Below are 14788 nucleotides of genomic sequence, written 5' to 3'. Positions count from 1 at the left end.
TTCTCTTCACTGCTTTTAAATTAGGAACATTTGGAATTGAAATTCGGCTTACTTTCTTTTTTTTCTTTTTTTCAGGCTGTCTCCATCCCAGCACTAACCAGGCCCGTACTAACCAGGCCCGACCCTGAACAGGCTGTCTCCATCCCAGCACTAACCAGGCCCGTACTAACCAGGCCCGACCCTGAACAGGCTGTCTCCATCCCACCACTAACCAGGCCCGACCCAGAACAGGCTGTCTCCATCCCACCACTAACCAGGCCCGACCCTGAACATGCTGTCTCCATCCCAGTACTAACCAGGCCTGACCCTGAACAGGCTGTCTCCATGCCAGTACTAACCAGGCCCGTACTAACCAGGCCTGACCCTGAACATGCTGTCTCCATCCCACCACTAACCAGGCCCGACCCAGAACAGGCTGTCTCCATCCCACCACTAACCAGGCCCGACCCAGAACAGGCTGTCTCCATCCCAGTACTAACCAGGCCCGACCCTGAACATGCTGTCTCCATCCCAGTACTAACCAGGCCTGACCCTGAACAGGCTGTCTCCATCCCAGTACTAACCAGGCCCGACCCAGAACAGGCTGTCTCCATCCCAGTACTAACCAGGCCTGACCCTGAACAGGCTGTCTCCATCCCACCACTAACCAGGCCCAACCCTGAACAGGCTGTCTTCATCCCACCACTAACCAGGCCCGACCCTGAACAGGCTGTCTCCATCCCACCACTAACCAGGCCCAACCCTGAACAGGCTGTCTCCATCCCACCACTAACCAGGCCCGACCCTGAACAGGCTGTCTCCATCCCACCACTAACCAGGCCCGACCCTGAACAGGCTGTCTCCATCCCAGTACTAACCAGGCCCGAACTAACCAGGCCCGACCCTGAACAGGCTGTCTCCATCCCAGTACTAACCAGGCCCGACCCTGAACATGCTGTCTCCATCCCAGTACTAACCAGGCCCGTACTAACCTGGCCTGACCCTGAACATGCTGTCTCCATCCCAGTACTAACCAGGCCCGTACTAACCTGGCCTGACCCTGAACAGGCTGTCTCCATCCCAGTACTAACCAGGCCCGTACTAACCAGGCCCGACCCTGAACAGGCTGTCTCCATGCCAGTACTAACCAGGCCCGTACTAACCAGGCCCGACCCTGAACAGGCTGTCTCCATCCCAGCACTAACCAGGCCCGACCCTGAACAGGCTGTCTCCATCCCAGCACTAACCAGGCCCGTACCTAACCAGGCCTGACCTGAACAGGCTGTCTCCATCCCAGCACTAACCAGCCCGTACTAACCAGGCCCGACCCTGAACAGGCTGTCTCCATCCCAGCACTAACCAGGCCCGTACTAACCAGGCCCGACCCTGAACAGGCTGTCTCCATCCCAGCACTAACCAGGCCCGTACTAACGGGCCCGACCCTGAACAGGCTGTCTCCATCCCAGTACTAACCAGGCCTGACCCTGAACAGGCTGTCTCCATCCCACCACTAACCAGGCCCAACCTGAACAGGCTGTCTTCATCCCACCACTAACCAGCCCGACCCTGAACAGCTGTCTCCATCCCACCACTAACCAGGCCCAACCTGAACAGGCTGTCTCCATCCCACCACTAACCAGGCCCGACCCTGAACAGGCTGTCTCCATCCCACCACTAACCAGGCCCGACCCTGAACAGGCTGTCTCCATCCCAGTACTAACCAGGCCCGAACTAACCAGGCCCGACCCTGAACAGGCTGTCTCCATCCCAGCACTAACCAGGCCCGTACTAACCAGGCCCGACCCTGAACAGGCTGTCTCCATCCCAGCACTAACCAGGCCCGTACTAACCAGGCCCGACCCTGAACAGGCTGTCTCCATCCCAGCACTACCAGGCCCGTACTTCAACTAGGCCTGACCCTGAACAGGCTGTCTCCATCCCAGCACTAACCAGCCCGTACTAACCAGGCCCGACCCTGAACAGCTGTCTCCATCCCAGCACTAACAGCCTACTAACCAGGCCTGACCCTGAACAGGCTGTCTCATCCCAGCACTAACCAGGCCCGTACCAACCAGGCCCGACCCTGAACAGGCTGTCTCCATCCCAGCACTAACCAGGCCCGAACCAACCAGCCCGACCCTGAACAGGCTGTCTCCATCCCAGCACTAACCAGGCCCGTACTAACCAGGCCTGACCCTGAACAGGCTGTCTCCATCCCAGCACTAACCAGGCCCGTACTAACCAGGCCCGACCCTGAACAGGCTGTCTCCATCCCAGCACTAACCAGGCCCGTACTAACCAGGCCCGACCCTGAACAGGCTGTCTCCATCCCAGCACTAACCAGGCCCGTACTAACCAGGCCCGACCCTGAACAGGCTGTCTCCATCCCAGTACTAACCAGGCCTGACCCTGAACAGGCTGTCTCCATCCCACCACTAACCAGGCCCAACCCTGAACAGGCTGTCTTCATCCCACCACTAACCAGGCCCGACCCTGAACAGGCTGTCTCCATCCCACCACTAACCAGGCCCAACCCTGAACAGGCTGTCTCCATCCCACCACTAACCAGGCCCGACCCTGAACAGGCTGTCTCCATCCCACCACTAACCAGGCCCGACCCTGAACAGGCTGTCTCCATCCCAGTACTAACCAGGCCCGAACTAACCAGGCCCGACCCTGAACAGGCTGTCTCCATCCCAGCACTAACCAGGCCCGTACTAACCAGGCCCGACCCTGAACAGGCTGTCTCCATCCCAGCACTAACCAGGCCCGTACTAACCAGGCCCGACCCTGAACAGGCTGTCTCCATCCCAGCACTAACCAGGCCCGTACTAACCAGGCCTGACCCTGAACAGGCTGTCTCCATCCCAGCACTAACCAGGCCCGTACTAACCAGGCCCGACCCTGAACAGGCTGTCTCCATCCCAGCACTAACCAGGCCCGTACTAACCAGGCCTGACCCTGAACAGGCTGTCTCCATCCCAGCACTAACCAGGCCCGTACTAACCAGGCCCGACCCTGAACAGGCTGTCTCCATCCCAGCACTAACCAGGCCCGAACTAACCAGGCCCGACCCTGAACAGGCTGTCTCCATCCCAGTACTAACCAGGCCCGACCCTGAACAGGCTGTCTCCATCCCAGCACTAACCAGGCCCGTACTAACCAGGCCCGACCCTGAACAGGCTGTCTCCATCCCAGCACTAACCAGGCCCTGAACAGGCTGTCTCCATCCCACCACTAACCAGGCCCGTACTAACCAGGCCCGACCCTGAACAGGCTGTCTCCATCCCAGCACTAACCAGGCCCGACCCAGAACAGGCGTGTAACCCTAACCCTTGGCTCATCTCTGCAATGACCCGCCTGGCCGCCTACTTCTTATCACGACCGGGAGCCGTCCTATGGGGCTCCCGGACACGGCCGGTTGTGACACGCTCCCGTCCGCCTCCCGGACCGGCGGTTGTGCAGCTCCCGACCACGGCTCCCGGACACGCTCCCGACCTGGTTGTACACGGCCCGGATCGACCCTTAGGCTGTAGGGCTTTAGACCGCTGCACCCCCCAGGATCCAGGAATACGGTTTACTTTCAGAATTGACTGGCATTTAAATGGAATTGACCCCAACCTTGTTCAAACCTACCCGTGTTTCAGACCTACCCGTGTTTCAGACCTACCTGTGTTTCAGACCTACCCGTGTTTCAGACCTACCCGTGTTTCAGACCTACCCGTGTTTCAGACCTACCTGTGTTTCAGACCTACCCGTGTTTCAGACCTACCCGTGTTTCAGACCTACCCGTGTTTCAGACCTACCCGTGTTTCAGACCTACCCGTGTTTGAGTGCCAGTTTGATGAATCCCTTGCGGTGTAGAACCTGAAGGGTGAGAGCTCCTGGCCGGGCGTCTAGAGACTCTGGAGCGCCCCCTACAGCCACCACCGCCACATTACCTCCTCTAGGAGCTGAGACCAGGTAGGACAGACTGGCTTTCTCACTGGATACCAGACCTGGCATAAACACATTATACACATTACACACCCTAACCCCAATTACACACACATTACACACCCTAACCCCAATTACACACACTGTAGACACAGAGAGAGACATGTATTCAGGATGTTCTGAAGGTGACCCTGTAGACACAGAGAGAGAGACATGTATTCAGGATGTTCTGAAGGAGACCCTGTAGAGACAGAGAGAGACATGTATTCAGGATGTTCTGAAGGTGACCCTGTAGAGACAGAGAGAGACATGTATTCAGGATGTTCTGAAGGTGACCCTGTAGACACAGAGAGAGAGACATGTATTCAGGATGTTCTGAAGGTGACCCTGTAGACAGAGAGAGACATGTATTCAGGATGTTCTGAAGGTGACCCTGTAGACACAGAGAGAGACATGTATTCAGGATGTTTCTGAAGGTGACCCTGTAGACACAGAGAGAGACATGTATTCAGGATGTTCTGAAGGGTGACCCTGTAGACACAGAGAGAGACATGTATTCAGGATGTTTCTGAAGGTGACCCTGTAGACACAGAGAGAGAGACATGTATTCAGGATGTTCTGAAGGTGACCCTGTAGAGAGAGAGAGACATGTATTCAGGATGTTCTGAAGGTGACCCTGTAGAGAGAGAGAGAGAGAGCATGTATTCAGGATGTTCTGAAGGTGACCCTGTAGACACAGAGAGAACATGTATTCAGGATGTTCTGAAGGTGACCCTGTAGACACAGAGAGAGACATGTGATTCAGGATGTTCTGAAGGTGACCCTGTAGAGAGAGAGAGACATGTATTCAGGATGTTCTGAAGGTGACCCTGTAGAGAGAGAGACATGTATTCAGGATGTTCTGAAGGTGACCCTGTAGACACAGAGAGAGACATGTATTCAGGATGTTCTGAAGGTAACCCTGTAGACACAGAGAGAGAGAGACATGTATTCAGGATGTTCTGAAGGTGACCCTGTAGAGACAGAGAGAGACATGTATTCAGGATGTTCTGAAGGTGACCCTGTAGAGAGAGAGACATGTATTCAGGATGTTCTGAAGGTGACCCTGTAGAGAGAGAGACATGTATTCAGGATGTTCTGAAGGTAACCCTGTAGACACAGAGAGAGAGACATGTATTCAGGACCTATTGACACTGAAGGTAACACACAGACAAGTACATGCGAGCTCACACACTGTATTTACGCAGTCAGCCACTGGCCTGTTGTGAAATAGAGTTGAGTCAGTCTGTCTGACAGGAGGGGGGAGATATGTGTGTGTGTGTCAGTGTGTGTCAGTGTTACCTACTTGGTCAGCGTTGTCAGACATTTCAACAGAAACTTTCACAACTGGACAACCCTGTGACTGAGAAAACACAGTGTGTACACACACACACATTACACACACACACTACACACTACACACACTACACACACTACACACACTACACACACTACACACACACATTACACACACACACTACACACACTACACACACTACACACACTAACCACTCAGACAGCTCACAGAGACTCAGCTTCACCTCCACACACTATGTAGTCCCTGAAGAGGGGTATTAGGGTCAGAGATTAGGGGTCAGAGGTTAGGGTTACTAACCTCCACACACTATGTAGTCCCTGAAGAGGGATATTAGGGTCAGAGATTAGGGGTTAGGGGTCAGGGTTACTAACCTCCACACACTATGTAGTCCCTGAAGAGGGGTATTAGGGTCAGAGATTAGGGGTTAGGGGTCAGGGTTACTAACCTCCACACACTATGTAGTCCCTGAAGAGGGGTATTAGGGTCAGAGATTAGGGGTCAGGGTTACTAACCTCCACACACTATGTAGTCCTAAAGAAGGGTATTAGGGTCGAGATTGGGGTTAGGGTTCAGGGTTACTAACCTCCACACACTATGTAGTCCCTGAAGAGGGGTATTAGGGTCAGAGATTAGGGGTTAGGGGTCAGGGTTACTAACCTCCACACTATGTAGTCCCTGAAGAGGTATTAGGGTCAGAGATTAGGTTAGGGGTCAGGGTTACTAACCTCCACACACTATGTAGTCCCTGAAGAGGGGTATTGGGTCAGAGATTGGGGTTAGGGGTCAGGGTTACTAACCTCCACACATATGTAGTCCCTGAAGAGGGGTTTAGGGTCAGAGATTAGGGGTTAGGGGTCAGGGTTTACTAACCTCCACACACTATGTAGTCCCTGAAGAGGGTATTAGGGTCAGAGATTAGGGTTAGGGTTACTAACCTCCACACACTATGTAGTCCCTGAAGAGGGTGTAGGGGTCAGAGATTAGGGGTTATAGGTCAGGGTTACTAAACCTCCACACACTATGTAGTCCCTGAAGAGGGGGTATTAGGGTCAGAGATTAGGGGTTAGGGGTCAGGGTTACTAACCTCCACACATATGTAGTCCCTGAAGAGGGGTATTAGGGTCAGAGATTTAGGGGGTTAGGGGGTCAGGTTACTAACCTCACACACTATGTAGTCCCTGAAGAGGGGTATTAGGGTCAGAGATTAGGGGTCAGGGTTACCTAACCTCCACACACTATGTAGTCCCTGAAGAGGTATTAGGGTCAGAGATTAGGGGTTAGGGGGTCAGGGTTACTAACCTCCACACACTATGTAGTCCCTGAAGAGGGGTATTAGGGTCAGAGATTAGGGGTTAGAGGTTAGGGTTACTAACCTCCACACACTATGTAGTCCCTGAAGAGGGGTATTAGGGTCAGAGATTAGGGGTTAGAGGTTAGGGTTACTAACCTCCACACACTATGTAGTCCCTGAAGAGGGGTATTAGGGTCAGAGATTAGGGGTCAGGGTTACTAACCTCCACACACTATGTAGTCCCTGAAGAGGGGTATTAGGGTCAGAGGTCAAGGGTTATAGGTCAGGGGTCAGGGTTACTAACCTCCACACACTATGTAGTCCCTGAAGAGGGGTATTAGGGTCAGAGGTTAGGGATTAGAGGTCAGGGTTACTAACCTCCACACTATGTAGTCCCTGAAGAGGGGTATTAGGGTCAGAGATTAGGGGTCAGGGTTACTAACCTCCACACACTATGTAGTCCCTGAAGAGGGGTATTAGGGTCAGAGATTAGGGGTTAGAGGTTAGGGTTACTAACCTCCACACACTATGTAGTCCCTGAAGAGGGGTATTAGGGTCAGAGGTTAGGGATTAGAGGTCAGGGTTACTAACCTCCACACTATGTAGTCCCTGAAGAGGGGTATTAGGGTCAGAGATTAGGGGTTAGGGGTCAGGGTTACTAACCTCCACACACTATGTAGTCCCTGAAGAGGGGTATTAGGGTCAGAGATTAGGGGTCAGGGTTACTAACCTCCACACACTATGTAGTCCCTGAAGAGGGGTATTAGGGTCAGAGATTAGGGTCAGGGTTACTAACCTCCACACACACTATGTAGTCCCTGAAGAGGGGTATTGGGGTCAGAGATTGGGGTTAGAGGTTAGGGTTACTAACCTCCACACACTATGTAGTCCCTGAAGAGGGGTATTAGGGTCAGAGATTAGGGGTCAGAGGTCAGGGTTACTAACCTCCACACACTATGTAGTCCCTGAAGAGGGGTATTAGGGTCAGAGATTAGGGGTTAGGGGTCAGGGTTACTAACCTCCACACACTATGTAGTCCCTGAAGAGGGGTATTAGGGTCAGAGATTAGGGGTTAGAGGTCAGGGTTACTAACCTCCACACACTATGTAGTCCCTGAAGAGGGGTATTAGGGTCAGAGATTAGGGGTTAGGGTTACTAACCTCCACACACTATGTAGTCCCTGAAGAGGGGTATTAGGGTCAGAGATTAGGGGTTAGAGATTAGGGTTACTAACCTCCACACACTATGTAGTCCCTGAAGAGGGGTATTAGGGTTAGAGATTAGGGATTAGAGGTCAAGGGTTATAGGTCAGAGGTTAGAGTACTAACCTCCACACATGATGTAGTCCCTGAAGAAGGGTATTCTGAACCAGAAGGGCAGCATCAGGAGGTAGGGGGTCAGCCCAGGGAACAGCGAGGAGAACCCTGATGCCTCCGTACAGAAGTTCCCAAAGCCCCCCGCCACCAGAACACCATGGGGGTGGAACCCAAAGATGTAGTTAGAATCAGGGTCCAGATCCACCGTCTTTATGAGCTGGAGAGAGAGGGATAGATAGAGAGGGGGAGTAGAGAGGGGGAGTGGAGAGGGGGAGAGAGAGGAGAGAGAGAGAGAGAGAGAGAGAGAGAGAGAGAGAGGGATGGATAGAGAGAGAGAGAGAGAGAGAGAGAGAGAGAGAGAGAGAGAGGAGAGTAGAGAGAGAGAGAGAGAGAGAGGGAGAGGACAGAGAAAAATATATTGATGTGTGTGTGTTTATTAGTGTGTGTGTGTTTGTGTTGGTGTGTGAGTGTGTGTGTATTGGTGTGTGTGTGTATTGGTGTGTGTGTGTGTATTGGTGTGTGTGTGTATTGGTGTGTGTGTTTGTATTGGTGTGTGTGTGTGTATTGGTGTGTGTGTGTGCGTTTGTATTGGTGTGTGTGTTTGTATTGGTGTGTGTGTGTGTTTGTATTGGCGTGTGTGTTTGTATTGGTGTGTGTGTTTGTATTGGTGTGTGTGTTTGTATTGGTGTGTGTGTTTGTATTGGTGTGTGTGTTTGTATTGGTGTATGTGTGTGTATTGGTGTGTGTGTTTGTATTGGTGTGTGTGTTTGTATTGGTGTGTGTGTGTTTGTATTGGTGTGTGTGTGTTTGTATTGGTGTGTGTGTTTGTATTGGTGTGTGTGTTTGTATTGGTGTGTGTGTGTTTGTATTGGTGTGTGTGTTTGTATTGGTGTGTGTGTGTATTGGTGTGTGTGTGTATTGGTGTGTGTGTGTATTGGTGTGTGTGTGTGTTTGTATTGGCGTGTGTGTTTGTATTGGTGTGTGTGTTTGTATTGGTGTGTGTGTGTTTGTATTGGTGTGTGTGTGTTTGTATTGGTGTGTGTGTTTGTATTGGTGTGTGTGTTTGTATTGGTGTGTGTTTGTATTGGTGTGTTTGTGTGTGTGTGTGTATTGGTGTGTGTGTGTATTGGTATGTGTGTGTGTATTGGTGTGTGTGTGTGTATTGGTGTGTGTGTTTGTGTATTGGTGTGTGTGTGTGTGTGTTGGTGTGTGTGTGTATTGGTGTGTGTGTGTATTGGTGTGTGTGTGTGTATTTGTGTGTGTGTGTATTTGTGTGTGTGTGTATTGGTGTGTGTATGTGTATTTGTGTGTGTGTGTATTGGTGTGTGTGTGTATTTGTGTGTGTATGTGTGTGTATATTGGTGTGTGTGTGTGTATTGGTGTGTGTGTGTATTGGTGTGTGTGTGTGTGTGTGTATTGGTATGTGTGTGTATTTGTGTGTGTGTGTATTGGTGTGTGTGTGTGTGTGTATTTGTGTGTGTGTGTGTATTTGTGTGTGTGTGTATTGGTGTGTGTGTGTGTGTATTGGTGTGTGTGTGTGTATTGGTGTGTGTGTGTATTGGTGTGTATGTGTGTGTATTGGTGTGTGTGTGTATTGGTGTGTGTGTATAGGTGTGTGTGTGTATTGGTGTGTGTGTGTATTGGTGTGTGTATTGGTGTGTGTATTGGTGTGTGTGTGTATCGGTGTGTGTGTGTATTGGTGTGTGTATTGGTGTGTGTGTGTGTATTGGTGTGTGTGTTTGTAGCGTCTCAAACTCTGCTAAAGTTACGGCCCATAAATCAAATCAAATCAAATCACATTTTATTGGCCACATGCGCCGAATACAACAGGTGCAGACATTACAGTGAAATGATTACTTACAGCCCTTAACCAACAGTGCATTTATTTTTATAAAAAAAAGTAAAATAAAACAACAACAAAAAAGTGTTGAGAAAAAAAGAGCAGCAGTAAAATAAAATAACAGAAGGGAGGCTATATATACAGGGAGGTACCGGTGCAGAGTCAATGTGCGGGGGCACCGGCTAGTTGAGGTAGTTGAGGTAATATGTACATGTGGGTAGAGTTAAAGTGACTATACATAAATAATTAACAGAGTAGCAGCAGCGTAAAAGATGGGGTTGGGGTTGGGGGGCAGTGCAAATAGTCCGGTAGCCATGATTAGCTGTTCAGGAGTCTTATGGCTTGGGGTAGAAGCTGTTGAGAAGTCTTTTGGACCTAGACTTGGCGCTCCGGTACCGCTTGCCGTGCGGTAGCAGAGAGAACAGTCTATGACTAGGGTGGCTGGAGTCTTTGACAATTTTGGAAGCCTGTTAGTGTTCAGGTTAGAGGTCAGGTTAGTGTTCATGGTTTTAGCCTGTTAGTGTTCAGGTTTTTGTTCTTTAGGTTATGTTCAGGTTAGGGTCAGTCTTACATTGAGAGGGAAGTAGTCTCTGAAGTGTTTCCAGACGCTGCAGTTCCGAAGCCACTCTGACCTCCGACCTCCGCTGGTGGGTGTGTCCCTGTCCAGATACAGCCAACCAGCATACAGCGCAGCCAGAACCCACCAATTAGAGATGCACAGCAACACATAGCCTGCTAGACAACACTGGGCTGGGGAGAGAGGATGGGGGGGGGGGACATGTCATTGGTCAGTTACTCTCTGGGGGGGAGACATGTCATTGGTCATTTACTCTCTGGGGGGAGACATGTCATTGGTCAGTTACTCTCTGGGGGGAGACATGTCACTGGTCAGTTACTCTCTGGGGGAGACATATCACTGGTCAGTTACTCTCTGGGGGAGACATGTCACTGGTCAGTTACTCTCTGGGGGGGGGGGAGACATGTCATTGGTCAGTTACTCTCTGGGGGGAGACATGTCATTGGTCAGTTACTCTCTGGGGGGAGACATGTCATTGGTCAGTTACTCTCTGGGGGGGGAGACATGTCACTGGTCAGTTACTCTCTGGGGGGAGGGGGGAGACATGTCATTGGTCAGTTACTCTCTGGGGGGAGACATGTCATTGGTCAGTTACTCTCTGGGGGGGAGACATGTCATTGGTCAGTTACTCTCTGGGGGGAGACATGTCATTGGTCAGTTACTCTCTGGGGGGAGACATGTCATTGGTCAGTTACTCTCTGTGGGGGGGGGAGACATGTCACTGGTCAGTTACTCTCTGGGGGGAGACATGTCATTGGTCAGTTACTCTCTGGGGGGGGGAGACATGTCATTGGTCAGTTACTCTCTGGGGGGGGGGGAGACATGTCATTGGTCAGTTACTCTCTGGGGGAGACATGTCATTGGTCAGTTACTCTCTGGGAGGGGGGAGACATGTCACTGGTCAGTTACTCTCTGGGGGGAGGGGGAGACATGTCATTGGTCAGTTACTCTCTGGGGGAGACATGTCATTGGTCAGTTACTCTCTGGGGGAGACATGTCATTGGTCAGTTACTCTCTGGGGGGGGGGAGACATGTCATTGGTCAGTTACTCTCTGGGGGGGGGGGAGACATGTCACTGGTCAGTTACTCTCTGGGGGGAGACATGTCATTGGTCAGTTACTCTCTGGGGGGAGACATGTCATTGGTCAGTTACTCTCTGGGGGAGACATGTCATTGGTCAGTTACTCTCTGGGGGGGAGACATGTCATTGGTCAGTTACTCTCTGGGGGGGAGACATGTCATTGGTCAGTTACTCTCTGGGGGGGGGAGACATGTTGTATTCCTTCTATACGCTCTTCTCCTCTCACCTTGGGGGAGGAGTTGGCAGGAGGAGAATAAGGTCACATGGTTGGTAAAGGAGAGCAGAGAGCAAATGTGTGTGTGTGTGTGTGTGAGTGTGAGTGTCTTTGTGTGTGTGTGTGAGCAGAGCCAAGTGGGCGAAAGCACAGTCCAGCCATGCACTCTCACCCACTGCCCCCTACACACACAGCACCCCCCGTCGCTTACTCCTGCCAATGAACCCCAGATTCACTATTGAGACGGAGCAGAGACAGAGTCAGTGTAAGGGTTAGACAGATCAGTTCATCGTGCGGTCAGGGAGTCCAGAGAGAGTCAATCATGTGGACCAGAAAACAGAGAAAGGCTCTGTACCACCTCCACCTAACAGTTAGGCATCTCCACTGTTCCCTTTACTGGGCTCCAACCAGTGGTCCTCAGCTCACCAACACACCGCCCGCTTGACAACGTACTAACCAACAGCGTCACCAAAAAGGAACCTCTTCGATGGCGCCATTAGTGCCATGTCAAGCTGTGGAGCAGGTCCACCTAGCTTATCCAGAACCATTTGACTCTGTTACACTATACAAGGTAATGATAACCACTGATCTAGGACCAGATCACCCTGACCCAATCATAACCATTAGATACTAATCTAACCCCTGATTTAGGACCAGATCACCCTGACCCAATCATAACCATTAGATACTAATCTAACCACTGATTTAGGACCAGATCACCCTGACCCAATCATAACCATTAGATACTAATCTAACCCCTGATTTAGGACCAGATCACCCTGACCCAATCATAACCATTGGATACTAACCTAACCACTGATCTAAGACCACTTTAACCTGAACCATTAGATACTAACCTAACCACTGATCCAGGACCAGTCCTAACCTGAACCATTAGATACTAACCTAACCACTGATCTAAGACCACTTTAACCTAAACCATTAGATACTAACCTAACCACTGATCCAGGACCAGTCCTAACCTAAACCATTAGATACTAACCTAACCACTGATCTAAGACCACTTTAACCTAAACCATTAGATACTAACCTAACCACTGATCCAGGACCTTGGACCAGACAGTCAATAAAGATATTGATTCATTTGTGCAAGCCTTTATCTTACGTACTTTTGCTGAGAAATATTCTCTCTCTAGCCTCATCAGAGTTTATGACTATTTACTCTATTTAGCAACAAACCCTTGAGAACATTACAGCACCACCACACTAATGTCAGCTAGTGAACCCCTCTCTCTCTCTCTCTCTCTCTCTCTCTCTCTCTCACACACACACACACACACACACACACACACACACACACACACACACACACACACACACACACACACACACACACACACACACACACACACACACACACACACACACACACACACACACACACACACACCCAGAGAGAGAGAGAGACTTACCTAGCGCCAGGAAAGAGAAAACCCACTGCAGCACCGCGGCTGTCTGGAGTCTCCTCCGCAGCGGGATGTTCAGCGGAGCAAACTGGATCTTCATCCCCGAGAAAGACACAACCTTTCCGGCTACAAGTTAGGGTTAGTCCGCCTGGTCCCCTTCTCTCTGTCTGTCTCCGTGTGTGTATGAGGGAACACGTTGCTGAGTGATAGATAGGCTCGTACAGCACCGTGGAAGGGTTAGGGTTAGGGTTAGGGTTAGGGTTAGTCCGCCTGGTCCCCTTCTCTCTGTCTGTCTCCGTGTGTGTATGAGGGAACACGTTGCTGAGTGATAGATAGGCTCGTACAGCACCGTGGAAGGGTTAGGGTTAGGGTTAGGGTTAGTCCGCCTGGTCCCCTTCTCTCTGTCTGTCTCCGTGTGTGTATGAGGGAACACGTTGCTGAGTGATAGATAGGCTCGTACAGCACCGTGGAAGTTCCGTTATTCGGTTGTTGCTGGACTCTAGTTCACCTTCCTAACGGAGTTCAACTGCAAACAAACTTGAGAACTAACAGAACAGCTCGCCTTGAGGACCCTCCTCTCATGTCACCACCCTAACCGAGTTAAACAAACTAACCATGATTAGCTGTTCTCTAACCCTAACCCTAACAGAACAGCTCGCCTTGAGGACCCTCCTCTCATGTCACCACCCTTGTCCTTGAATGGACCAATCAGAGCAGAGGAGAGGTGGAAAGCGTCAACCAATCAGAGGAGAGGTCGGGAGGCCAGTATTTATTTGACTCCTGCTATAGTTACTTCAGACAGAATAATAATAATAATAAGTAGTTAACTATCACCGGCGGTTGGTGCCGTTTAAGATGAGGGAGGACAATTCTTTTTTTTATGAGCAGGGCCTTATTTCTATTACAGCATAGTGGACGACTCATTCATATTCCATTCACCCAGTTCAATGTAACATCGATAGGTTTATGCTACTACATGATACTCTATTGTTCCCTGTACCCATCATGAGGTTGCTACATCCCAGCCTATGAATGAAAGATTACAACGTAGGTGCACACAGGTCGAGAGACACATTAGAGGTGACAGACAGTGACACATGGACAGACAGTGACACATTCAATACCTCCTTGCACACTGTTGCCTGCATCTGGCTGATATGGGGTGTAATCATTAGTCCAACAGTTGCACACAAGTTCCTATTGGACAAATTCAAGGTATTTTTATCCCCGTTTTCAACAGAATACGCGGCATGAAGACACCCCTGTAAACACAGTTCACTTTCATAGCAGCCACGTTGTATTCCTTCTATGCGCTCTTCTCCTTTTCCCTTCGCTTGTGGACTTCAATGAACAACACATCAGCTGTATGTGACCAGGTGAAAACACCTTTCCAAGCCAAACCATGTCATAACCGTTACACACAGCCTACATCGTTGTCACAATATTAGTTAAAGTAACGTCATAGTCAACATAGCTAATAGAACTAACGTGTTAGTAAACCTGCTACAATCATGCAGTACAGTGTACAGTCAGTAAGCAGTTTAGCAGTTACACTGGTGGGCCCCAGTGGCAATAAATTAATACAACCAAAAACGTACCTTGACTTGGAAGAGTTCCAGTGTTGGATAGCCAGCTAGCTAACATAGCATCCCTCTCTGTTTTACCCGGGTGTTTGAGAAGGCTAAACTAGCTAGCTGCATTCGTTAGCTAAGAAAGTGAAAGATATATAAGAAAAAATACATGAAATATAGCTCTATCTCTCGCACTCTC

At 50.3% G+C, this 14788-nt stretch overlaps 1 protein-coding gene across 2 annotated transcripts in view; it reads right to left on the bottom strand.

Moving 5' to 3' along the window:
* The window catches only part of LOC121556908 (2-acylglycerol O-acyltransferase 2-A), a 32363-nt gene extending 19085 nt beyond the window's left edge, over positions 1 to 13278 (bottom strand). For both annotated transcript variants that reach the window (XM_041870791.2, XM_041870792.2), the window contains exons 1-4: positions 13025 to 13278; positions 10291 to 10469; positions 7892 to 8096; positions 3803 to 3977 (exon numbers count right to left, since the gene is read on the bottom strand). In XM_041870791.2, the coding sequence (XP_041726725.1) occupies positions 3803 to 3977; positions 7892 to 8096; positions 10291 to 10469; positions 13025 to 13118 (653 nt within the window). In that variant the 5' untranslated portion in view covers positions 13119 to 13278. The remainder of the gene's footprint in view (positions 1 to 3802; positions 3978 to 7891; positions 8097 to 10290; positions 10470 to 13024) is intronic.
* Between the last annotated feature and the right edge of the window lie 1510 nt (positions 13279 to 14788).

This window comes from Coregonus clupeaformis, unplaced genomic scaffold, assembly GCF_020615455.1.
Source record: "Coregonus clupeaformis isolate EN_2021a unplaced genomic scaffold, ASM2061545v1 scaf0168, whole genome shotgun sequence".
Classification (NCBI taxonomy): domain Eukaryota; kingdom Metazoa; phylum Chordata; class Actinopteri; order Salmoniformes; family Salmonidae; genus Coregonus; species Coregonus clupeaformis.
Note: the sequence above shows the minus strand (reverse complement) of the source record. Positions and strands in the feature narration are given on the sequence as shown.